The sequence below is a fragment of the Elephas maximus genome, chromosome 4, assembly GCF_024166365.1.
Source record: "Elephas maximus indicus isolate mEleMax1 chromosome 4, mEleMax1 primary haplotype, whole genome shotgun sequence".
Classification (NCBI taxonomy): domain Eukaryota; kingdom Metazoa; phylum Chordata; class Mammalia; order Proboscidea; family Elephantidae; genus Elephas; species Elephas maximus.
The window spans coordinates 167949944-167977217 of NC_064822.1; the positions used below are offsets into that span (position 1 = coordinate 167949944).

At 40.5% G+C, this 27274-nt stretch overlaps 1 protein-coding gene and 1 long non-coding RNA gene across 7 annotated transcripts in view; one reads left to right on the forward strand and one right to left on the reverse strand.

Annotated features, from left to right (window-relative positions):
* Positions 1-11411, forward strand: part of MYBPC1 (myosin binding protein C1) — a 95756-nt gene extending 84345 nt beyond the window's left edge. For 4 of the 6 annotated variants that reach the window (XM_049884171.1, XM_049884174.1, XM_049884176.1 and 1 more), the window contains 5 exons: positions 658-797; positions 4255-4414; positions 5099-5235; positions 5857-6043; positions 11123-11411. In XM_049884171.1, the coding sequence (XP_049740128.1) occupies positions 658-797; positions 4255-4414; positions 5099-5235; positions 5857-6043; positions 11123-11223 (725 nt within the window). In that variant the 3' untranslated portion in view covers positions 11224-11411. Of the gene's footprint in view, positions 1-657; positions 798-4254; positions 4415-5098; positions 5236-5856; positions 6044-8418; positions 8487-9916; positions 9954-11122 lie in introns of all 6 variants that reach the window. The other 2 variants (XM_049884172.1, XM_049884175.1) reach the window with 2 other exon arrangements.
* Positions 17-17796, reverse strand: LOC126075934 (uncharacterized). The gene is made up of 3 exons (XR_007517355.1): positions 17151-17796; positions 14508-14661; positions 17-332 (listed from the first exon to the last, which is right to left on the reverse strand). It is a non-coding gene; the product is annotated as an uncharacterized LOC126075934 (long non-coding RNA).
* Between the last annotated feature and the right edge of the window lie 9478 nt (positions 17797-27274).

Sequence of the window (27274 nt, forward strand, 5' to 3'; positions counted from 1 at the left end):
TGGTTCTGTAATTTTTACATTGTCAAGAAATAAATTCAAGAGCAGAGCTTAGGAGAAGCCTTGTTTCCAGTCATGTTTATTATATTTCAGCAAAGTTGTCAGATTCTCTAACCAAAGGGACAACTTCCTGTGGCAAGCATTCCTTTGGGTGAACGTTCGTGCCCCTTCAACTAAATTTTCTTTTCCCATTTGGCTAAACCTTTTTGTTTTCTCTTAAGTCGAGAGGAGTGTGGTGACAGCTTTATGCCGTTGCATCTGACATGTTGCCATTCTAGTGGAAGGTGCAGGGTCTCAGAAGACCCCATGAGAAGTGTCTGGGAGAGCACTGCCTCCTGGAAGATAAGGAAAAACACAGTTGCCTTCAAGTCAATTCCAACTCAAGGCAGCCCCAAGCGTGTCAGAATAGAGCTGTGCTCCACAGGGTTTTCAATGGCTGATTTTTCAGAAGTGGATGGCCAGGCCTTTCTTCCAAAGAACCTTTTGACTGAACTTGAACATCCAACCTTTCGGTTAGCAGCTGATCACATTAACCATTTATTTGCACCACCCAGGTACTGTGTAATACAAGAAAGGACTTTAAAAAATATCCCCATGTAACAAGCTACAGGCTGGGAGGGAACGTAGCTTCACAGTGATACCGTGATTTTATGTTTGTAGACCGTCCTGGCCCACCTCAACTTGTGAAGATTGAAGATGTCTGGGGAGAGAATGTTGCTCTCACATGGTTACCACCAAGGGATGATGGGAATGCTACCATCACAGGGTACACGATCCAGAAGGCTGACAAGAAGAGCATGGTAAGGTTTGGCTCAGCAGCAGCAGCAAAGGGTTAAGCTTTCAAATAAGAAAAATTTCATTTCATCAGAGGTAAAGGGGGAGGCATGAGGTCTCTTCTGGCAAGGAAATCAATGGGGGCTGTGACATATTAGAAAGGGTAAGCCTTTGGAGCCACAGAGAGTTGGGTTTGAATCCCAGCATTGCCACTTAACGATTGTGTCCATGGACAGTCACTTAACCCCCTTGATCCCCATTCTCCTCTTCTATAAAATGGGGGCATAAATACCTACCTTGTTGGTTATTATAAGGCCAAGTAAGGGGCACAAATACCTTGTTGGTTATTATAAAGCCAGAAATATAGAGGAGCTGGCGCAGTGCTCAGTGGGATTCAATAAATTCATTTATTCAGCAAATATTTACTTACTGTGGATTCTGACTCACATTTATACCCATGCAACTTTCTTTCTTCATGAAATAAATGTTGGATAATGTGGATTTATATATAAAAAAAAAAGACACTGCATAGAAAAGAAAGATCCCAAAGGGAGTAACATGTGCAAAGGCCTTGAGAAGGGAAAGAGCTTGGGGGTAATCAAGAAAAACCCAGCTGGAGTATAAATTATTATTTACCCCTGTTCTACAGATGAGGAAACTGAGGCTCAGAGAAATTAAAGGACTTACAGCTGCTAAGCAAACTGTTGGCAGTTTGAATCCACCAGGCGACCCTTGGAAACCCTCTCGGGCAGTTCTACTCTGTCCTATTGCTATGAGTCAGAATCGACTTGACAGCAGCGGGTTTGGTTTTTGGTTTTGGAGGTCACCAGCTTTTAAATGGCTCAGTTGGGGTCTCTTTCTGAATCAGAATTCATCCACTGTACCCTACTACTACTCAACCTGTTAGCAAGTGAAGGAATGAATGAGTGTTTGGACACACAATGGCAGAGAGGCATTTTTCATTCTTGCAGGAAGAGTTAAACATCATCCTTAATGATATTGATAGGAACTCTTTAGGTCTTTCTTTACACTAGTAGATCTTTGTTCATGAAACCACCTAAGATTATAGAAGAAGGGGAAAGAGTTGAAAAGGGCAGTCTAAGTAACAAGACTCATCATCAAGGGCTTTCAAGCCTCTCCTTTCCATAAGCTATTTTCAGCGCGTGTTTTTTTTTATTTTCCTGAATGGTTATTACATGACAAGATCAGATTTGGCATTTAAAGAGGCCTCTTTCATCTGGATGGCTTGAGAGCAGGACTGATGCATGACTCTGCCAGGGAACTACCTGAACACCTTGGACTTACTTAGCAGTGAAGGTTCCTTCTTGGACCTTAGACCTGACATTAGGAGTGAATCCATTGGTACCGTGTTTACTGTAAGGAGCCCTGGCAGTGTAGTGGCTGAGCACCTGGCTACTAACCAAAAAGTCAGCGGTTCAAACCCACCAGCTAGCTGCTCTGTGGGAGAATGATGTGTCAGTCTACTTCTGCAAAGATTACAGCCTTGGAAACCCTATGGGGCAGTTTTACTTTGTCTTATAGGATCACTATGAGCCAGAATTGACACTACAGCAACGGGAATGGTTACTATAGGAGGGCTCTTCAGGCAGCTCTCACTCCCATTCTTCCTCCCCATCAAACCTGCCCAACGTTTATCTTCTTAGAGATCCACTTAAATCCTGGTAAGCCAAGACTTTCCTGCTGTTTCATGTGACTAAGGTCTGCCTAATGATAGGTGATGATGCCCAACCCCTATATCCTGTGTTTCTATCATGTTTCAGCAAGAGCAGGCTTCTAGAACAGAAGGTGCTCTCTGCCCCGTGCACTGCCCAGGACACCATCACACCATTGTATTGTGACTACACGTGCTATTCTTCACTTAAATTCCTATAATCGTTCATACCCCTCAAAAATGTTGTTTTTATTATGTGTGTCCAAACTTTCATTTATTCACACACTTACTATGTGGTGAGCACTGTTCTAGCTACCAAACCTTAAAAAAAAAAAAGACAGCTCCTGTTCTTGAGGTACTCAGTCTAGTCAAGAAGACATAAAACCAAGTGATAATACATGTAGTAAATGTTGGAATAAAGGTCTGCATAAGATGCTCAGGGAATAGATGAGGGAGTAACTACATTTTCCTGGTGTCTTAAAAATCACCAAAATACCCAGAAATCATGATGGTGCCTAAAAGTTCCAGAGAAAATGTGTTTCCTTTATTAACTTCATTAACTCAGTAAGTGGTATTAAACATACATTGGTGCAATGTGATTTTCCTGCTGGTTGCAAGATACACTTTGAAACCACTCTATTTCTTGGTGTGATGAGGAGAAAATTGAAAAAAGAGTTTAATGTAGCTTTAACTTCTCATTCATTCAAGCATTCTATAAATATTTATTGAGCACCTACTACATGCCAGGCTCTGTGACAGGCATTGAGAATATGAGAAGTGAGAAGAAAACGACAACCTCCACAATCATGGAATGTGCATTCCAGTGGGGAAGACAAGACAGTAAACAAGTAGTAAATATTAATATAATTTAAGGTAGCAAGTGCTGTGAAGAAAAATGAACCAGGCTAAGGTGATTTACCATGGACTGCCAAAAGAACGAACAAATCTATCTCGGAAGAAGTACAGCCGGAATACTCCTTAGAAGCTAGGATGGCAAGACTGCATCTTACATACTTTGGACATGTTGTCAGGAGGGATCAGTTCCTGGAGAAGGACATCATGCTTGGCAAAGTACAGGATCAGCAGAAAAAAAGGAAGACCCTCAACGAGGTGGATTGACGCCGTGGCTGCAACAGTGGGCTCAAGCATAACAACGATTGTAAGCACGGCGCAGGACAGGGCAGTGTTTCATTCTGTTGTGCGTAGGGTCGCTATGAGTCAGAACCAACTCAACAGCACCCAACAATGACAAGGCGATAAAGTGCATCCAAAACAGTGGGGAGGCATAGGGAGGAAGATCTCTGCTAGGAGGTGATATATCTGAGCAAAGATCTGAAAGACCCTAAGTTAATAATATTGTGCAAATTTATTGGACAATCTTAATTTTTCTCTAGTGAGTTTGTTTCCTCTCTTCTACATAATAGATAAGTTGGCATTAAAATTTTATGGATAGATAGATATAGACAGACAGTACAGTTATGAAGAAACTATACAAGTAATAGATTATAGCTAAGGTGTGAATTTAATGTAGAAATGGAGATTAAATTACATAGTATTTAATTTGTTTAATCTAAAGTGTTAATTATAAATATGTTAATTATATAAATATATTATGTAAGCACAAATAAATTATATAAATGTATTAATTATAATTTGTGGATTGCTGTTACTCTCACTGTAAAATGCTAATTCACTTGGTGCTTTTTTTTTCTTTTAGTTAATGAAGGGTTCCTGTTTTTATATGAAGCAACAGTTAGAAATTTTGTGTACTTTAATGTGATTTTCCTCAAATAATTAATTTTTTCCTTCAGGAATGGTTCACTGTCATTGAACATTATCACCGAACCAGTGCCACCATTACTGAACTGGTAATAGGAAATGAATATTATTTCCGGGTCTTTGCTGAAAACATGTGCGGCCTCAGTGAGGATGCAACAATGACTAAAGAGAGCGCCATGATCGCCAAGGACGGTGAGTGGACTGGGTATCTGGAAACCTTGGTTCCCAGTGACTAGGTGGAGAAGACCGAAAGGAAAAGAGATGTGGTGTAAGGGAATAAGAATATAATAAACCCACTTTAAAATTACGGTAAAAATGTTCAAGTAAAATCATAGTTTTCTAAGTAAAAAAATTCAAGTAAAACAATATTACTGTTACATTTTTTAAAACCTAAGCTTTAATTCATTCCAGCTTTCGAACAGTTGGCCTATAAATGACTGAAGTCACAAGGAAGGGAAAAAATAGGCATTTACTTCTTGAATTTCTGTTACTTTTATTCTTGGACACCTTCAATATAGCTACACATGGACCCAAGCTGCAATGAGAGAAGCTGAATTCCAACCTTACCGTTTCATTTCATCATAAATCACTCTCTTTAAAGTCCTTCCTTGTTACTTTCACATTAGTACACATTTCTGGTTAAAATACTCAGACACCAAATTCTTCTCAATATTTATTTTTCACTTAACCGCTCTGGCTTCCTGTGCCACATGTGACTGGCTATATATGTGTACCCTTCAAAATGTGTCCTGTGTGGCATTTGCTCATGTTTTTGCATGTTTTTCTAAGCTCAGGGAACTTTTAATAGTGACTGAAGTATGCCAAGAATAATATAATCTCAGGCCAACTTGGAGATGTTTCATGTTTGTTTTTAAGGTAAAGTCTACAAGAATCCAGTGTACGATGACTTCGATTTCACTGAGGCTCCCATGTTTACTCAGCCTTTGGTTAACACCTACGCTGTAGCTGGCTACAATGCCACCCTGAACTGCAGTGTGAGAGGAAATCCTAAGGTACCGTGGTTTTCTAGCAAATTAATTAAATTTAAGAATTAACTCCAAACTCACTCTTTTGTATCTTCCGTGTTATAATTGTAAGTAATAATATAAACTGATCTTTCAGCTACTAGGGAGTCCTTGGGTGGTGCAAACGCTTAAGCAGCTCGGCTACTAACTGAAAGGTTGGTGGTTTAAACCCACCCAGAGGGATCTTGGAAGAAAGGCCTGGTGATCTATGTCCAGAAGGTCACAGCCATGAAAACCCTATGGAACACAGTTGTACTCTGATACGCAGGGGGTCGCCATGAGTCGGAAGTGACTCTGCGGCAGCTGGTTTTAGGATGAGTTAACATGGGGGCTCGTAGATTAGATTTAAATGCAACGGGATCCGTTTCAGAAGCTTGCCCTAGAGCTGTCCTCTGAACAAATCTGGCTGATTTCTCCAGGACTGCCCGTTTGCTTGCTTGCCGAGCGCTAAATAGAATTTAATTCGAGAAGCACTCTTTAGTAGATACGCATTCTTCTTAGATGTCCTTTCTTTCTAAGCCAGGCTTTAAGATTCTGCCTCTGGTTCTGACAGTCTATTAATATGCTAAATACAAACATGTTTTGGCCTTTCTTCCATCTTAACTTCAGCCCAAAATAACCTGGATGAAAAACAAAGTTACTATTGTGGATGACCCACGATACAGAATGTTCAGCAACCAGGGCGTCTGCACCCTGGAGATTCGCAAGCCCAGCCCCTATGATGGTGGCACCTACAGCTGCAAAGCAGTCAATGATCTGGGGGCAGTGGAGATGGAGTGCAAACTGGAGGTGAAAGGTATGATACCCAAGACCTCTTTATAGGTTAAAGTTAAAGAAAATCATTTTATTATTGTTCTTACTGCAGAAATCTAAATTGTTTGCCAAAGTGGTTGGGGAGAGAAGTTTTTACGTTTTGTATTCATCCTTATTTACTTGTTGAAAGCTACTTGATTATTTCAGTAGACTCTTTTTTTTTTTTTTTAATCCCTTGCAATTCTTTTTAACTAAAGGAATATTAATTTTCATTCGGATGCTATGTGCATAGCATGGTGAGAATAAATAAAGTCAGAGGGCAATACTTTGGTGGCGTAGTATCTGTAAAAGGATCCTAGTGCGAGAACTCAACTAATGAAACTGCAATTACAAGATTCACCCTCATTTTTAAATTAGTTTACTATTTTGTGAACCTGGTGGCGTAGTGCTTAAGAGCTCAGGCTGCTAACCAAGAGGTCGGCAGTTCGAATCCACCAGCCGCTCCTTGGGAGCCGTAAGGGGCAGTTCTACTCTGTCCTATAGGGTTGCTATGAGCTGGAATCAACTTGATGGCAACAGGTTTGATTTGGTTGGGTTTTCAATATATGTTTGGATAAGTTTACTAATTTATTGTTTAATATTATAGAATATAGCATCCTATATTATAAACAATTGCTTCTAAAGTCTCACTAAGGAATATCCGTGTTGCAAGTAATTTAGACCAAGAAAACACATAAGGATTTATGTGGTAGAAACGTCGCAACAAACCTGCCATCTTAATTCATTTTTTTAATATTAATTGACTATAATTTTTTTTTTTTTTATGGAAACCCTGGTGGCATAGTGATTAAGAGCTACAGCTGCTAACTAAAAGGTTGGCTGTTCAAATCCATCAGGTGCTCCTTGGAAACCCAATGGGGCAGTTCTACTCTGTCCTATGGGTTGGTATGAGTTGGAATCAACTCAATGGCAATGGGTTTGGTTTGTTTTTTTGGTATAATTTTTATATTGAATTTTTTCTTGACAATCAAAACCTACTTTGGGATACCGTGAAAACTCCTGAACCTGCCAGAGTTACAGTGATGACATGATAGGTGACAGAATCCCAATGTGTTTTCTCTTGTTCTTATTGCATCATATTGTCATTCTGTGCTAGCCAAAGTCTTTATTTTTTCTACCTCTCTATATGAAGAAATTATCTAAAAGTCAGAAAGGCTACGACATACAAAACTAATATAAGTAGTTATTTTAGGAAATCATGCTAAATGTTTAGAGTAGTTATGTAAAAAATAAATACTTTTTAGTCCTAAGCGTGGTATAAATATGGCAGAGAAACTTCTTGAAACACAGAATTTTCTTTTATAGCTTTCAAAAACCAATATTCTCTCACTTATTCTCTCCTCAGATATACAGTATAGTAGATTCATAGTGCTAGGAAAACTTATTTTTCTTTTTCCTCTCAAATATAAAGTATATAATAATCTTAGAAAAGCTCAGCCCTTACTACTGAGATAGTTCTTACAAATGTAAATGTTATTTTTTTCCAGTTGCCTTATTAGCTTTAAGTACAGCTTTAAGTCACAGTTGCAAATACATCTGGTTTCTATACCTGTAGTCTTATTTGGGAAACCCTGGTGGCGCAGTGGTTAAGAGCTTCGACTGCTAACCAAAAGGTCAGCAGTTGGAATCCACCAGCCGCTCCTTGGAAACCCTATGGGGCAGCTCTACTCTGTCCTACAGGGTCACAATGAGTTGGAATCGACTCGATGGCAAAGGGTTTGGTTTGGGTATTTTTGGTTAGTCTTATTTGGGAGCCCTGACTGCGTAGTAGTTAAGGGTTTGGCTGCTAACCAAAAGGTCGGCAGTTCAAATCCACCAACTGCTTCTTAGAAACTCTATAGGGCAGTTCTACTCTGTCCTGTAAGACCGTTATGAGTCGGAATCGACACAATGGCAATGGGTTTATGGGTTTTAGTCTTATTTGTTCCAAGGTATTGTTGATGTTTATGTTTCAATATACCTAAAAACCCCAAAACAATACCACTCGTAAGTGCTTTATTGTTGAATAACGTTCAATAACTGAATGTTGCTAATGATATAAAATGATGCTTTCATGGATGGTTCAAAATTCAGGTGGGGGGGACCTCCATGAAAGTGAACAATGTTATACATATAGATGATGTATTTTTATAGTGTGTAATTGAATTTAGTAACATGAATAATGTATTTTAATATGTAAGGTATCAACTGTGATATATTGGTAAAAGCTTTTGGTCCTAGAAATAAAGCTGAGATTGTTTATCATCAGATTGTTATCTGATAATAGGTGAGTTGAATTAAGTTAAACTTTAAAAAAAAAAAGGTAAGAATGTCAACCGAGAATAAATAAATACTGGTACAAATATTCTAATTCTGCAGTGATATATCAAGGAGTAAATACCCCTGGACAACCAGTCTTCCTGGAGGGGCAGCAACAGGTTTAAAAAGTTCATATCCCACTGGATATTTCTACTTTCTGTTCCATTCCTCTTACATGAAAACGCATTTTGCATGTAAAGCTTGACTTTCTCATTTGCTTTTAATTGTATTTCTTAGCAGCTCATGGCATACGGTATTTATGCCATGGATAAGGAAGGCCAAATTATTCAAGGATATTAAGTAATTTAGGGACCAAATTTTGTCAGAAAACTAAGTACTTGACTGTAAAGCTAGAAAGCTATATTTAGGCATGATCTCATTTTTTGCGTAAGGCTATCAAAACCAGGGAATGAATGACATTTCTTTAAGATGTTCATTTTTCACATGTAGAGAGATACAGTCTTCCTTTAAGGCAGTTTCCAGTGTAGTTCCTTAGAATCACGTTGAAACTCGGAAAACTGAACATTTTTAAGTCGCTAAGTTTAAGAAAAAGTATTCTGGGTATTTTTGATGGGAACAGGACACAAAAATATATTTACTCTTTGGAAACTTTCACATTTAAGACTTTACAATTACAGATTAACTAGTAGCATGTTTGTAATGCATCTATCTGTTGGACATTTTCATGGGACTGAAATTTTTTCACATATTTATGAACCTAGTTAAAAGACCAGAAATCTCTAGGTCCTGTTACAAAATGTATAAAGCTAAAATTAGTCCTATCATATGTATATAATTCACACCCATTTGGAAGAGCAAATTAAAGAGTTCTTTCAGGCTGGGTGAACAACCCCATGTAAACTCTAATGAAGTAGATCCATGCCTCAGTTTACAGTGTTTGCTCTCTGAGTTCTCCAAGATGATGTCAGTTTTCCAACAAGGAATTAGAGCTCTCTTTAGAGTTTTGTAGATTATATATGTAATCACTTCGTAGCCTAAATTTGTTTAAGCCTTGTGTTTTAGATCAGTTATGTATAATCAGATTAGAATACAGTGTTATAGAATACTAGTTTAATATTTAGATCTACTTGATAATTTTGCCTTTTAGAATTTCAACATATATATATGTACACTAACGCTTTGTCTATTGTCTATGTTTTTCTTTTGTTGAAAAACACAATATATATATGTTGTAGGCTTTTGTTTCCCCCCCCCCTTAAGCTAATGGTTTGGAAGCTCTTACCATAAATATTCACCATACAATCAAATTGGCTCTGCCACCCGCTTAGACACAGTGGGGTAGAAACCAATTTATTGTGGTTGTGCATATTAATAAATTGTTTACATATTAATGTTCCTTCTGAAGTGACTGGATTCCTGCCCTTCACTCCATGTGCTTCTCTTTTCCTACACCTTTCACATGACTAAGGATTAATGAAATCACCTCATCATAATCGTGACTGTAATTTCATCCAACAAGTACTCAACTTTGGTGTTAGCACTTGTATTAATGCTTACAACTTCTCTCTCTCTCTCCCCCTCTCTTCCTTGGTTGTAGCACATTAAGGATTTTTGAATGTATATTGTCATCTAAGGTAAGCTTTCATATGGTTTTGGCATATGAAGCTTATGACTGTCATAAGCCATACAAAGCCTGTGGAGTATGGCATGATTTTCATTATGGAATCCAATGAAAATAGAGTCTTTAAAATCGCTAACTTTGTAGCTTTAATTTGTATTTCAGTATCTTGATATTAACGGCTAGTACTTTTTCCTCACGACAATCTCCTGTTGACATGAAGCAAGTTGTTGAATGCAATAAATAGAGCATGAGTGAAAGCATTTAATATAGATTAAAATGCCTGACAGCCAAGCATTCTGATGTCTTTGCATCAAGGAATGGACATGTACATAAATGGCATCATTTCTATCAATATGTGACTTGGATTTTTTTTTTAAAAAGAGAATGACGTTCTCAAATTTGCATTCAAGAAGTTTTAAGAATGTTCACATGGCATGCTGTTTTTGTCTGTACGTGAATTTATTAGCAAGTAGTGAAGCGCTTCTCTAAAGGACCATGAATTTTTATGGTTTCGTGGCTTCTCTCTTAAAGGGTACTTTTATGTTTTAAGTATAATTCAGAAACACGGAAGGTAAGTATGAAGTATCAATAGGTGTTTCTCTCACCTTCAGAAGATACTGGAGAGGTCTTATGATTTTTAACAAAATAGTTCCAATATTTTGCACTTTCGAGACTGTATTGAAGGTGCTATAGCCACAGTTAAAGGGCCGTTCTCTTTCTTCCTCTCCTATGTGCTTGAATTGGAACTCTGTGCTTAATTAAAACAGAATATTAACAAACTGGAAGCAAATCTTCCCGCTGATCCATAACCTGGTATGCTTCATTCTGCCCCTGAATCACCTGTAGACAAATCACAAAACCTCTTGAGGGGCAGTAAATGCTTCCCAACCATTAAGGAATTTAAACCACACTGAATAACAGTAGGGGAAGAAAAAAACAAAACAAACACAAAAAACCACTATGGGTCTGCTGGGAACTTGCTTTTCCTTCTAGATGCCAAGTGCTTTAAATTCTAAATGTACTAAAACCAGGAGGAGATTTCCAAGTAGGGACTGAATGAATCTTTGTCACTAACTAGAACATAATTAGTCATGTTTCCAGGGAGCTAATCAAAAAGCATTATCGCAGCAATTTTTTCACTTAGATGGTTTTGACTTTTCCTTTCCCTTTTTGTCCCTCTAGGTGGGCTTTCCTTCTGCAGACTCCTCTTGCAAGGTGTGCCTCCTAACATAATTGATGCATATTTGCGAGACGTACACTCAAGCACTCCTGAGGGATACTAAGGGCCTGGGCACTGCCTCGCTGCACGCCACTGCTTTGAAATCTGGTTGCAATGAGAAAGCATTTTCTGTTTTTCCACCAGGCATACCAAGTGTGGTTGTTTTCTTTCCTCCTAATGTTAAAAAAAAAAAAGAGTTTGCCCGGATTGCTTAATTAAAAATTGCAAACAAAATTTCACATGAAGTCAGCACTTTGGTCATTGTCGTCTGTCCTTGGTCACTGGACTTTACAAAAAAAAAAAGCTGTAGAATAAGCAAAAGCAGTTATTTTAAAAGTATTAAGCTGGAAATGCATTTTTCTCTCAGGGTGAAAAAACAGCACAACGCACCATGATAGAATATTGAAAACCCATCCTGCTATTGGCCTAATAGATTTTTCTAAGCAGGGCAGAGTTATTTCACACAGGGCCGCTTAACACCAGCAGCCTTTTTCTGTGCCTTTTTTCCATTTGCGTTTACTAAGAGACTTACTTCTTAAAGTCTAACTTTCAAACTAGTTCTCTCAACAAAAGGAAAAATGTATTCAGTTAATGGTACGATAAATCTGAAGTATATGACAAAATGACACAGTATTCGTTTATATGTTTGGGGTTGGGTGCTCAGACACAGAGCTGAAGACAAAAGGCTGGGAGGAAGATGCTACTAGATTCAGGCCTGGCCTCCATGGTGTCACGTATGTGGTCAAAACCGGTGGCCATCGAGTCGACTGCAACTCATGGTGATCCCATGTGTGTCAGAGTAGAACTGTGCTCCATAGGATTTTCAATGGCTGAGTTTTTTTGGAAGTAATCACCGGGCCTTTCTTCCAAGGCACCTCTGGGTTGAACTCGAACCTACAACCTTTTAGTTAGCAGCCGAGTTGCACCACCTTGGGAGTCCTGTTGTGGCATCCTGGCCAAATCCCTGACAGCTCCACCAAAATGACTGGTCATAGAAATCGAGGGCTATTGGAGACTACAGAGCAGTTACAGATTTAGGGTTTGCTGATGGCTCCCATTTAAATTAAAGGAAACCTTTTTAAAAATCTAGCAGCTGAGAAACATTTGTACTAGCCCGTAATTGTTTTAGCAGCTTCCTCCACTCTTCTTGATATTATGAAGTTTTGGTTAAGAGAGTAGAGTAGGAGCGTAAGGAGTTTTTCCTTCTTGATCTTTTGTTTCATGGGCTAAATACATTGTTATTTGTAGCTATCCGGGCAAGACATTTTAAAATATCTGCTTTTCTTCTTCACCAAATTGGAGCTGGGAAGTTGTGATGGTGGTCATGGATCTGGCTTGATGGGGGGGCACAGGAGTAGGGGTGAGATGGCTCAAAAAGAGAAGGGTAGTAGCACTACATTTGAGAATAGTGGGGGAAACTGAAGGAGCCCTGATGGTGCAGTGGTTAAGCTCTTGGCTGCTAACTGAACCAGCCAGCTGCTCTGCGGGAGAAAGACCTGATGCTCCTTAGGAAACCCTATGGGGCAGATCTGCTCTGTCCTATAGGGTCACTATGAGATGGAATCAACTCGATGGCACATTACAACAATGGGGAAACTCTACAGTTCCTGACCAAGCAATGGGGTGGCTTCTTTTTCTGTTCTGATTGGGTAGTGAACTTGCCTGACTGGTTGTTAAAATGTTGACCATCCCCTCTGTTCCTACACTCTCAACAACTCCACAACATTAATGTGTGCAATTCCTGTGCAAACACCTGTTTTACTCAGTGAGAAGCCTATTTACGCGTTATCAGCTAAGAAATTTTATATAAAGCAAGTCTGGCACATCTCCAAAGACGATAAGACCGTATCTCTATGTGCAAACCAAATAAATCACTGTGGCAAACTAATCAGGGTGACCCCTGCAGCCTGGCTTCTCCGTTCGGGCCACAATGCGGCAGCTGAGTTGGTTGCCTAACTCAAAGAAAATGCATGTGGACTAGTTTTGCCACATTATGATCAAGGTTGTTAAGCCATTGTAAACCTGTTAAGCCTAAAAGTGACTATAGTGCCTCCTTACAAAATTTCAGCCCCCCTCCCCCCCCGGTATGACTTAAGTTCTCTGACTATATTTTCTACTGATAATGCTGTTTTTTTTACATCTGACCTCTCTTCATATTAAAGGTACCCCCACATCAGAAAGTTTCAATTAAGAGGAAAAAGCCCATTTTGAAACGGAAAAAGGGCAAAAAATATCAGAAGCTGTCATTTCTATTTTTTCCTGTATTTTTGTCCTCATTTTGCTTCAATTTCACTCCATTAAAGAAAAATAATATATTCTAGGAACTTACCAAACATTCTTTTTAGGGAACTAAACATTCATTGAAGTTTTTAAAGGATCACACGTATTAGCTGACTTTAAAAGAAAGTTTGATGGATGTTCTCATTTAAATTAATACAGAAGTAGAAAAAAAGCCTCCTAGTTCCAAAAAACATTGAAACAGAATAATAGGTCCTTAACCATTCATTTTTAAATTGAGTTCTGAAACATTCTATTCAGTTCAACAAATGAGTTTTTGACTGTCTGATGTGTGCCCAGCACTGTGATGCATTCAGCTAGGAACCCAATGATGAATAAGCTACTTCATGCCTTCAAGGAATTGGTCATGTGTAATATTAGTGCACGACGGGAAATGTATAAACAAGGTAGACTACCTATGTAATAAGAGAAATGCAAAGAGTGATACAAGGATTCAGAAGTTGAATAATGTGGTTTGTGTATTTATTATCATTGATGTATGTATCACAGCAGGATGAAGTATTGGACATGTTGCATTATTTTTCTAAGTCAAATTAAATATGACTCTGAGCTCCCCATAAGTCAGGGAGATCAAGAAATTCTGTCTTTTGGGGGGTCCTATTGCAGCCTTTGGGTCAACTGGAATCAGAGGGCTTTCCTGGTGCTTGCAAATGTAGAGAAGGAAAGGCTTCTGGTCTCTGTCTACACTAGTGACCACAGAGATGCTTGTGGTCCAACTGAGCATGACCAAAGAGGGGTGACTCTGAAACCTCCCTGAGTGTAGGCATAGGGTCTTTTGGCTGCCATTTTTAAAGATGTTCTCCATGGGAACACTGGACAGTTCCACCACTCAGTATCAGCCTTAGACCTGGGCAGGAAGGGCCTCTGCATTTCAGCGAGCCTCACTCTGGCCTTCCTCTAGCCTTGTCTCCCTCTGCATGGTAGGAGGTCCATGGAACCAAGTGGACATGCCCAGATTAAACTTGGATAACCTTGAATGAACAAGAGAAACAATCCCACAAATGGAACGACCAGTTCTCCTGAGCACTTTCATCACCTTGTTATACTCACCTGAGGATCTCTCACTATCCCCAAATGCACTGCCCAGAGAAATTCTTGCCTCGTCAAATATTTTTCTTCTATCTGGAGTAGATTACTTGGAACCTGATACCAGGGAGGTGGCAGAGGTGTTAGACACTGTCCAGAAAGGGGTCTCAGGAGGTAGCTTAGGGTAAAAAAAAAAAAAAAAAAAAGGGTACACGTTGATTATTAATAAGTCGTTAAGAAAAAAAACCCTTCCACTCAAGTGCATGATCAATCCTAACTTCTTTTTCTCCCAAACAATAGCTTTAGAAAGAGTCTTTCTTTTCTTCATAGAGAAGCACTTAACATAGCTGCCCACAGGTAAGAGATCCCCCCTTTTATTTCTCTGCTCTCATCTTCATCCCAGTCTTGGAGCCCAAGGAAATATCTTAAAGACAGTATATACCAATTTTAAAACTTTGGCTTAATGTTTTTAAAGTTAATTAAAAAAAAATAACAACTAAGAGTTACTAGCAACCCTGTGGCAAGCAAAGGAACCATTATTCATATTTTGCAAGGTACCCCTCCCCGCCTTGGACGATTGCGACATTATCTAATTGGAAGGGACCCATGTTTCAAAATAAGCCAAAGCTGGTTAGAAATCATGTGCCCATTTGGAAATTCCAGGCAAAAGAGAGCCAAAATAATATATACCCTGCAGGTTATGGGAGGGAGTGCCATTTGGCTGGCCATCCCAGCTCCACTCCTGAATGCCCACTGGGAGGAGGGGGTCCTTGTCAATTCGGTTTCCATTCTGGTACTGGGAGGTACACTGAGCTGGAGGGAGCTGGGGTGATAGTGGAGGTTACCAAGGAGAGGCAGAGCCCCTCTTTGCAGGGTTATTTTTATGCACTTCCTAATAACTCATAAAAAAAAATAATAACTCATAGTCAGGGCTTAATAAACAGTAGCTACATGATGCATTGTTCCCTGGGTTTTTCCATGCTTGTCAAGGCCTCAGAGTGGCAAGCATGAACTCTGGACCCAAAATCTGCCTTTAGTATCTCCACTTCTTCAAGAGTTAAATAAGTGATAGATTGGGGCGGGGGAGGGGAGCTGTGACAGAAGGGACTCAGTGCAAGGCCAAGCCCTAGGAGCACCAGCAAGCAGGAGGGAGGGAAGCAGGACAGACCAACACATTATTATTTGGGAAGGGCAGTCAAGAGCAGCCAAGGCAGATATGAAGTCAGAAACATCCTTACGGGGCAGGGAACTAAAGAAAGAAGGAACAGCAACAAGAGCCGGAAACCGCTACTAAGACCTTCAGATGTTTATTCTTTGAAATGTATCCACATGTTGTATTCTACTCCATGATGTATGAGTTTATTTCAATATAAAAACAGTTTAATCTTTCCAGATCCCCAAATGGATATTTGTTCCGTCAGGCACACTGTCAGGAGCTAAAATATCCCAGTTTGAGTATCACAGCATTAGATTAGAGAAGTCCCACCAACAAGCAACAGCCTCACCAACGAACAATTACTAAACATATAGACGTTATTATGCAATCTGTATGTACTGTGCAATCTGTATGTATATAACGATGTGATCTGTGTGCGCCTTACACACACACACACACACACACACACATAAAAAATGGTCACCTTCCAGTCGATTCCAACCCGGGGAGACCCCAGTATGTCAGGGCAGGCCTGTGCCCCATAGAGTTTTCCGTGACTGATTTTTTTTTGTGAGTAGATCACCAAGCTTTTCTTCTAAGGCACCTCTGGGTGGATTTGAACCTCCAACCTTTCAGTTACCAGCAAGTGCATTAATCGTTTGCACCACCCAAGCGTTCCTGTCATCTATCATGCGTACCCATGTATGTATGTGTGTGTATATACAGATAGATAGAGATAGATTGATATGTATTGTTGTCGGTAGTTGCCGGAGAGTCAGTTCTGACTCATAGCAACTCCTGTGTGCACAGTAGAACTGCTCCATAGGGTTTTTGTCTTAGTTATCTAGTACTGCTGTAACAGAAATACCCCAAATGGGTGGCTTGAAAAAACAGAAATTTATTTTCTCATAGTTTAGGAGGCTAGAAGTCTAAATTCAGAGCACTGGCTATAGGGGAAGGCTTTCCTTCTCTGTGGGCGCTGGAGAAAGGTCCTTGTCTCTTCAGCTGCTGCTTCCTGGTTCCTTGGAAGTCTCCATGTTTCTTGCATCTATCTTACCCCATCTCCCTCTGCTAGCTTATTTAATCTCTTTTCTATCTGAAAAGAGATTGATTGAAGATACACCCTACACTAATCCTGGCTCATTAACAATAACAAAGACAACCCATTCCCAAATGGGATTGTAACCACAGGCATAAAGGTTAGGGTTTACAGCACATGTTTTGAGGGGACATAATTCAATCTGTAACAGTTTTCAAGGCTGTGACCTTTAGAAGCAGATCACCAAGCCTGTTGCCCAAGGTGTTTCTAAATGGTTTTGAGCCACCAACCTTTCAGCACTTTATCATTTGCACCACCCAGAAAAAACATATATATGTTTCTTCTTTGCCCTGAAAAGAACAGCTTTAAGTAAAATTAAGTGAGTCAAGCTGGTTGGTTTAGTTACCTAGTGCTGCTATAACAGAAATACCACAAGTACGTAGCTTTAACAAACAGAAATTTATTTTCTTACAGTTTAGAAGACTTGAAATCCAAATGCAGGGTGCTGGCTCTAGGGGAAGGCTCTCTCTCTCTGTCGACTCTGGAGGAAAGTCCTTGTCTCTTTTCAGCTTCTGCTCCCCAGCGATCTTCATGTGGCTTAGCATCTCTTTTCCCCCATCTCTGCTTGCTTGCTTACTTGCTTCATCTGCTTTTATATCTCAAAAGAGATTGATTTAAGGCACACCCTACCCTAATACTGCCTCATGAACGTAACAAAGAAAACTCATTCCCAAATGGGATTATAACCAGAGGCATAGGGGTTAGGATTTACAACACATATTTGGGGGGGATAATTCGAACCATAACACTGGTCGTCTCATCCTTTAATTGCCCTCTGAGTCCTTTTTCTCTTCTTTCTACCCTGCCCCCCTTCCAGCTGGGGCTCAAGGGCCTTGCTCAGAGTGGTGCTCTCTCTCTGGAGCCTCTAAGACTGTGCTCTGTGTGCTTCAGTCCCTCCCCACTCAATACGTGGTCCAATGACCAGCAGTGTGGGCAGCACCTGGGAGCTTGGCTAGAAATGAAAACTTCAGGGCCTGCCCCAGACCCACTATGTCAGAACTTGCATTTTAACAGGATCTCCAGGTAATCTCTGTGCATATTCACGTCTGGGCGGGGGGCACCCATATAGCCTTCTTTCCCTCTTTTTCCCTGCATCCATATTTATTTGGGGCCTTTCTCAGACAGAATGATGTGTTCCAAAGGAAAGAGATTCTGAAAAACATATCTGTTATAAGGTATTCCTGATAACGACCTAATGTGTTAATCCTAAAAGCCCTAACGCAAAGACAGGAATAGCTCATGGGATTTCAGGCACCACAGGTTGCTAAAGGAATTTCTGAGGAAGGAGATTTCATCTAGTGTTCTTCAAATTATACCATGGACAACATTTGAAAGCAGTAGGACATGCACTCAGAAAATAAAAAGATAATAAATTAAAAATGGTCGAAGGATAGAGACAGAGTGCTAAGAACAGTGACGGGGTAGGGAGGGTGGGAATCAGTTTCCTTCACCCTAAACTGCTTTCGCAATTCCAGATAAAGAAAAAAATCACCGTTACAACATCTCAGAGATTCTGTTTTGAAATTCTGTGTTGTGATCTTGTCCAGGAAATTAAGAGAGGAGAGCAAAAGTTTCAGTGAACCTATTACGGAATACCAGATATTTATTCGTGTGTCTTGTAAGCTACCATAGTTCCATAAAGTTTGGACTTTAGAGTCTCAAAGTCCAAAGCTATAAAAACACAAAGTAAATCAAAGCAAGTAACTGAAACTAAAGCATGTATTTGTACCACAGAACTATATGAATCTTATAAATACTCTACCTGCTGGTATAAAGCTCAGAATTCTAAACACAAGATAGTGTGACTACTAAAAACAAAAAAACCCGTTGCGTCAAGTCTGACCACCAGAAAGATAAAATTCTGCTATTCCGAAAGTCTAGCCAGGTGATTTCCTCATTACAACCTGTGCCTTTTTCCCAACCTTTCAAAATGAAATGGTATTGCACACACAGCTGCATTTCATCTGGTGATAAGAGAATGACTGTGGTGTTTTATAGAAACTTGGCCTAGATGTTGAGAATCCTAAGGAAGAAGATCTGAAATACGGATGCAAAATTGCACAAAAAGAGCCTGTAGCAAAACCATGAGCCTGGACCAAGATGTTCTTTCTTCTTTGGGAAAGGAATTCAATATAGCTAAACAATCAAGTAAAAATTTATGGATGCCTAAATGGCAACCGGAGCCTTGGTGGTGCAGTGGTTAAGAGCTCAGCTGCTAACCAAAAGGTCGGCTGTTGGAATCCACCAGCCACTCTTTGGAAACCCTATGGGGCAGCTCTACTCTGTCCTATAGGGTCGCTGTGAGTCAGAATTGACTCCGCAGCAACAAGACAGCAACTAACAACAACAACATTATACTACACATAAGTAAAATATTACCATTGGGGGAAGCTGGGTGAAGGGTACAAGGGACCTCTCTGTACTATTTTTGCTACTTCCTATGAGTCTATAATTATTTCGAAATAAAATACTAAAAAAATAAAATAATAGATGTCTACTGGATGCCAGGCTTTGGGTAATACATTCAGCTCAGGGATGTGGTCCTGGTGCTCTGTGAGATGGGGCTAGGAAGCCAGATGGGCACATAAACAACACATCAAAGGCAGACCTGTTTACAAGGTTCAAAGGTACTCTGGTTGTGCAGGTGCAGGAATGATTAAATTGGAAGAATATGGGAGGTCTGAGAAGGTGTAATTTGTACTGAGTCTTGATTGATGGGCAGATGTTTTAGGGTAATTAAGGGAAGAAGGGACCTTCCAAGCACAGGGAAGGAATGAGGGGATGAAAATGTGATGGCTGTGTTTGGGAACAGCTAATGGACTACTGCAGATGGAGCATGGGACTTAGAGGACTGAAGGAATAGCTATTTGGGAGGTAAGACTGGGAAGGTAATGTGAGGCTTTGAATGCTGGACTAGGGAGTCTGGACTTTATTAAATCTTCTGAGGAGGGGAATATACCATCAGTTTTAGTAAATTTAGTATTGACAAAAATACTCATCTAAGTCCTATAATCAGTTGTTGTTATGCTGTTGTTAGGTGCTGTCTAATTGATTTCAACTCATAGCAACCCCATGTGACAGAGTAGAACTGCCCCACAGGGTTTTCTAGGCTGTAATCTTTACAGGAGCAGGTTGCTAGGTCTTTCTCCACAGTCACTGGGGGGGTTCTAACCACCAAATTTTTGGTTAGCAGCCTACCACTTAACCCTTGCACCTCCAGGGCTCCTTAGATACGGTGTATGAGGTAACATTTTGCAGTGGCTAGTATTGGCTCTGGAATCAGATTCCATGGGCTCAGATCCTGGATTCACCACTATACTAGCTGTGCAACCTTGGGCAAGTTATTTAACCTCATTGTGCTCCAATTTTCTTGTCTCCAAAATGGGTATAATAACGGTACCTACCTCATAGGATTCTTGTGAGGATCAACTGAAATAACTTGTGATGCTTAGAACAGTGCCCAGCATACAATAAAAAAACAAAAACAAAAATAGGCACTCATAAATGTGAACTACCATGTCAGTTTCAGAAAAGAAAAATTATAGGTATCAATAACCATGATAATAGAAGAAAGCCATGATGCAATAGGTAAAATAATAGAGAATCCCTGGTCTACGTTTCTTTGACGTTAGAATATATTATATGAGATATATGGAGCGGTAAGGTAGAAGAGACGGCATATGCCTTTGTAAGTCTTGAATTAATTTGAAATGTCCAAAAATTCACCGAAAAAAAAACTTAGAGGAAAGTAGCTTAGGAGCATGGTGAGTGCTAAAGAAAATATTATTTTTATTTTTATTACTTTTTAATTATGAAATATTTCATATTTACAAAAGAAAATGACAATGTATATAAGGCATAAATAATAAAACAAACACCATGTTTTTACTTAGTTTAAAAATAGAGTATCATTGTGGTTGAGACTGCTAAATGGCCCTCCAATATCCACTCTTCCACTTTCCAATAGTAATAAAAATTTTAGTTGGGCAAATGGTTAGCCAGCTAAAGACTGTATGTCCAGCCTCCCCTGCAGCTAGCTGTAGCCATGTGATCAGGTTCTTTCTGGCCAACAGGATGAGAGCAGAAGTGATGTGTGCAACTTTCTTTAAAGGAAAGGAACACAGCATCCCCTTTTCTTTCTCCCCCTCCCAATTGGTTGCAAGTGGTAACCAGTCATTTTTGACCACAGGGACAAGGGCAACATCCTAAGGGTGGCAGATTAATAAAATGGCAGAAATTTTTGTTCCTGACACCATCAAGTTGCCATACCAGCCCTGAACTACCTAGACATTAAAAATAAGCTTTCCTATCTTGTTCAAGCCATTGTGTTTTCTCTAGCTGTATCCTACCTAATACAGTTACCAATACTTTTGAAGCCTCCTACACGCCCCCTCTACAATCCCATCTCCCTTCCTCTCTACCAGAGATAATCACTATCCCAAATTGTATTTATTATCATTTTTCCTTTTCTTTATACCTTTGCCACATATGCACATATACTTAAGTACAAAAGTCTTCCTTTTTTTTAAACTTTATATAAATGAAATCATCACTGTGCATTTTTTTGGTGACCTCCTTTTTTATCATTCAACATTATCACTTGAACATATACCGTACTGTTACACGAATAACACGGTTTTTTTTTTTTTTTTTTTGCCAATTGTGCAAACCCCTCGAGCATTATTTTCCTAGGTACACTATCCACGTTACATGTACTGGTGCGTTATTTATGTGGGCGGGTTATTTGTGAAAAAATATGCCATTATGCTTGTACAATTCACCCACATTAGTAAGTGTAACTACAGTTCATTCATTCTTCACTGCTATATAAAGCATGTTATATTATGTGAAGAGATGGATGTTTAGATTATTTACAGCTTTTGGCTACTGTACATACAAAAACAAAAAAACCAAACCCACTGCTGTCAAGTCGATTCTGACTCATAGTGACCCCATAGGACAGAGTAGAACTGCCCCATAGGGTTTCCAAGGAGCACCTGGCAGATTCGAACTGCCAACCTCTTGGTTAGCAGCTGTAGCACTTAACCACTACGCCAGCAGGGTTATACAGAAGTGCTGTAAATATCCTTATAGCTGACTCCCGGGACACACGTACAAGAATTTCTCCAGGATATACTCCTGGATTAGAATTGTGGTGTCACAGGGTAGGTGTATCTTCAACTTTAACAAGTCAGATTACTTTTGAAAATAGTTGTGCCCATTTATTCTTGTGCCACAGTGTGTATAAGAACTCTGTTGTTCCTCATCTTTGCAAACACTTTTTCATTTTGGCCAATCTGGTGTGAAATGTATCTCATGTGATTTTAATTTGCATTTCCCTGATTACTAACGAGGACAAACACCTTTTTGCTTATATATGTATGTATGTTGTTGTTGTTAGGCGCCGTCTAGTCGGTTCCAGCTCATTATGACCGTATGTACAACAGAATGAAACACTGCCCATCCTGCACCCTCCTCACGATAGTTGTTATGCATAAGCCCATTTTTGCAGCCACTGTGTCAGTCCATCTTGATGAGGGTCTTTCTCTTTTTTGCTGAACCTCTACCAAGCGTGGTGTCTTTCTCCAGGGACTAGTCCCTGCTGATAAGATGTCCAAACTATGTAAGACGAAATATCGGATCCTTGCTTCTGTGGAGCATTCTGGCTGTACTTCTTCCAGGACACATGTGTTCATTCTCCTGGCAGCCTATGGCATATGCAATATTCTTTGCCAACATGATAATTCAAAGACATCAATTCTTCTTTGGTCTTCCTTATTCACAGTCCAGCTTTCATATGCATATGAGGTGGCTGAAAATACCATGGAGTGGGTGAGGTGCACCTAAGACCTCAAAGTGACTTAACACTTTATAGAGGTCTTTCGCAGCATATTTGCCCAGTGCGATACTCATTTGATTTCTTGGCTGTTGCTTCCATGGGCTTATATCGTGGATCAGGTAAAACGAAATCCTTGACAACTTCAATCTTTTCTCCATTTATCATGATGTTGCTTATTGGTCCAGTTGTGAGGATCTTTGTTTTCTTTATGTTGAGGTGTAATCCATACTGAAGACTATAATCTTTGATCTTCATCAGTAAGTGCTTCAAACCCTCTTCCTTTCAGCAAGTAGGGTTGTGTCATCTGCATATTGAAGATTGTTAATGAGTATTCCTCCAATCCTGATGCCCTGCTTTTCTTCATATAGTCCAGTTTCTTGGATTATTTGCTCAGCATACAGACTGATTAAGTATGGTGATACACATCTTTCCTTATTTTAAACCACTCAGCATTCCCTTGTTCTGTTTGAATGCCTGCCTCTTTGTCTGTGTACAGGTTCTGCGTGAGCACAATCAAGTGTTCTGGAATTCCCATTCTTCACAATATTATGCATAATTTGTTATAATCCACACAAATGCCTTTGCATAGTCAATAAAATACAGGTAAGCATCTTTCTGGTATTCTCTGGTTTCAGTCAAGATCCATCTGACACCAACAGCGATATCCCTTGTTCCATGTCCTCTTCTGAATTCGGCTTAAATTTCTGGCAGTTCCCTGTGGATGTATTGCAACTGTTTTTGAATGATCTTCAGCAAAATTTTACTTGCATATGATATTACTGATATTGTTTGATAACTTCTAAATTCTGTTGGATAACCTCTCTCTGGAAGGAGTACAAATATAGATCTCTTCCAGTTGGTTGGCCAGATAGCTATCTTCCAAATGTCTTGTCATAGACAAGTGAGTGTGCCCAGCACTGAATCCGTTTGTTGAAACATTTCAATGGGTATTCCGTCAATTCCTGGAGCCTTGTTTTTGCCAATGCCTTCAGTGCAGCTTGGACTTCTTCCTTCAATACCATTGGTTCTTGATCATATGCTGCCTCTCGAAATGGCTGAATGTCAACCAATTCTTTTTTGTACAGTGACTGTGTATTCCTTCTATCTTCTTTTGATGCTTCCTGTGTTGTTCAGTATTTTTCCTGTTGTTGTTGTTGTTAGGTGCCGTCGAGTTGGTTCCGACTCATAGCAACCCCGTGCACAACAGAATGAAACACTGCCCGGTCCTGAGCTATCGTTACAATCATTGTTATCCTTGAGCCCATTGTTGTAGCCACGGTGTCAATCACCTCGTTGAGGGGCTTCCTCTTTTCCGCTGACCCTGTACTTTGCCAAGCATGATGTCCTTCTCCAGAGACTGATCCCTCCTGACAACATGTCCAAAGTATGTAAGACGCAGTCTCACCGTCCTCGCTTCTAAGGAGCATTCTGGCTGTACTTCTTCCAAGACAGATTTATTCGTTCTTCTGGCAGTCCATGGTATATTCAATATTCTTCTCCAACACCACAATTCAAAGGCATCAATTCTTCTTCAGTCTTCCTTATTCATTGTCCAGCTTTCACATGCATATGATGCGATTGAAAATACCATAGCTTGGGTCAGGTGCACCTTAGTCTTCAAGGTGACATCTTTGCTTTTCAACACTTTAAAGAGGTACTTTGCAGCAGATTTACCCAATGCAATGCGTCTTTTGATTTCTTGACTGCTGCTTCCATGGCTGTTGATTGTGGATCCAAGCAAAACAAAATCCTTGACAACTTCAATCTTTTCTCCGTTTATCACTGGTCCAGTTATGAGGATTTTTGTTTTCTTTATGTTGAGGTGTAATCCATACTGAAGGCTGTGGTCTTTGATCTTCATTAGTAAGTGCTTCAAGTCCTTTTCACTTTCAGCAAGCAAGGTTGTGTCATCTGCATAACGCAGGTTGTTAATGAGTCTTTCTCCAATCCTGATGCCCCTTTCTTCTTCATATAGTCCAGCTTCTCGGATTATTTGTTCAGCATACAGATTGAATAGGTATGGTGAAAGAATACAACCCTGACACACACCTTTCCTGACTTTAAACCAATCAGTATATCCCCTTGTTCTGTCCGAACAACTGCCTCTTGATCTATGTAAAGGTTCCTCATAAGCACAATTAAGTGTTCTGGAATTCCCATTCTTCACAACGTTATCCGTAATTTGTTAAGATCCACACAGTCGAATGCCTGTGCATAGTCAATAAAACACAGGTAAATATCCTTCTGGTATTCTCTGCTTTCAGCCAGGATCCATCTGACATCAGCAACAATATCCCTGGTTCCACATCCTCTTCTGAAACCAGCCTGAATTTCTGGCAGTTCCCTGTCGATATACTGCTGCAGCCATTTTTGAATGATCTTCAGCAGAATTTTGCTTGCGTGTGATATTAATGATATTGTTCTATAAGTTCCACATTCGGTTGGATCGCCTTTCTTGGGAATAGGCATAAATATGGATCTCCTTAGTGAGTTGGCCAGGAAGCTGTCTTCCATATTTCTCGGCATAGACAAGTGAGTACCTCCAGCGCTGCATGTGTTTGTTGAAACATCTCAATTGATATTCCATCAATTCCTGGAGCCTTGTTTTTTGCCAATGCCTTCAGAGCAGCTTGGACTTCTTCCTTCAGTACCATCGGTTCCTGATCATATGCCACCTCTTGAAATGGTCGAATATCAACTAATTCTTTTTGGTATAATGACTCTGTGTATTCCTTCCATCTTCTTTTGATGCTTCCCGCGTTGTTTAATATTTTCCCCATTGAATCCTTCATTATTGCAACTCGAGGCTTGAATTTTTTTCTTCAGTTCTTTCAGCTTGAGAAACGCCAAGCGTGTTCTTCCCTTTTGGTTTTCCATCTCCAGCTCTTTGCACATGCCATTATAATACTTTACTTTGTCTTCTCGAGCCTCCCTTTAAAATTTTCTGTTCAGTTCTTTTAGTTCGTCAATTCTTCCTTTTGCTTTAGCTCCTCGACATTCAAGAGCAAGTTTCAGAGTCTCCTCTGACATCCATCTTGGTCTTCTCTTTCTTTCCTGTCTTTTCTTCATGGATGATGTCCTTGATGTCATTCCACAACTCGTCTGGTCTTCGGTCACTAGTGTTCAATGCATCTAATGTATTCTTCAGATGGTCTCAAAATTCAGGTGGGATATACTCAAGGCCATATTTTGACTCTCGTGGACTTGAAGAAAATCAGAGCAATAAAGACTAGGTGATACATACTCAGCGAAAGGCAGGGGTCAGCAAACTTATACCTCTTAAAGTGCCGGATAGTAAATATTCTAGGCTTTGTGAGCCATATGGTCTCCGTCACAACTACTGAACTTTGTAAACATTATGTATAGACTGATCACAGCTGTGTTCCAATAAAACTTTATTCATGGCACTGAAATTTGAATTGCACGTAATTTCACAAGTCATGAAATATTATTCTTCTTTTGATTTTTTCCCATCATTTATGAAAATAAAATCCATTCTTAGCTCATGGGCTGTACAAAAGCAGGTGGTGGGCTGGGTGTGGCCTGCAGGCAGTAGTTTGCTGAGCCCTGCTCAAAGGTGTTGCAAAGAATCCTGTGGAACAAACTGCATCTGCTGATAAACGTTGCCCAAGACAACTATTTTGGACGCACTGTCTCAGTTTGCTCTATGTCTTAGAAAAGTGTTTACAGTCCCATGAATCGAAGAGCAAGGTAAGTGACAGGCCTACCTCAGATTATGCAACATACCATTTTTATGACAGAATGCTCCTTGTGTAAATGGGTGCATTGTGAGGTAAGGGGCTGCTGAACTATCATTGTGTGGCATGCCTCCTCAATGGTGGCAGTAAGAGGACACTCTGTGGACTCTTGCCCTCTATTCTTAGGGAAGTGTGTGTGTGCAAATATCCACTGTCACTAGTATCAAATGCTCTGAAAAATAGGTCCCGTGTTACATAGTGTTTCCAAGTTCTGATTTTTGGCTTCAAAGCTCTGAACCTGCAGTGAGGGTTCCCTGGAGCTGATAACATGGCAGCGCCGATTTTCTCAGTGCTGGAGGGAAGAATCGGGCTTGAGTGCTTACCAAGCAGGACCTCTCCTCCGGCAGACAGATGGGGCCAAGGTGCTGGTGACCTAAGGCACACAAAATCATTTTCTCACACAAAAACACTCCAGGCTTTGCAGGCATCTTGGTGGTGCAGTGGGTAACCAAAGGCCAAAGCATGCGCAGACTAGGAGGATGGAACTGCAGGCGACTATAAATTAGAGGCACCAGCTTCAAAACTGTTGAGCCAGAGAGAAGACCTCGCTCAGGGGGGCATATCAGACGCCTGGGAGAAGAAATCGGGTCCTAAAGGCAGGTTCACTGGGCCCCTGGGGAAGTCAGGGCTTTGCAACTAATTACACAGTTCCCGTTTTTGGGGGGTCGTTGGCTGGGCCTTAAGGATGAGTTGCTGGCCCCAGTGGCCCGGTCCAACCTCCCTGACATCTCGCGGGCTCCTCCCCCTTTCCGCTCCTCCAAAGCCCCGCCCCCATCCTCGGGTCGCACCCGCGGCCTGGCCGCTTTGGGGGCGGGGGCCCCGGGACTAGGGGCGGCCCGGCCTGGCGGCGACCTCGGCCCCGCGGGCCCGGACGGCGGCGAGTCCCTGTCGGTCGGCGCAGGCCCCGCCGCGAGCCCCTCCCTCCGCTCTCCCCGCCCC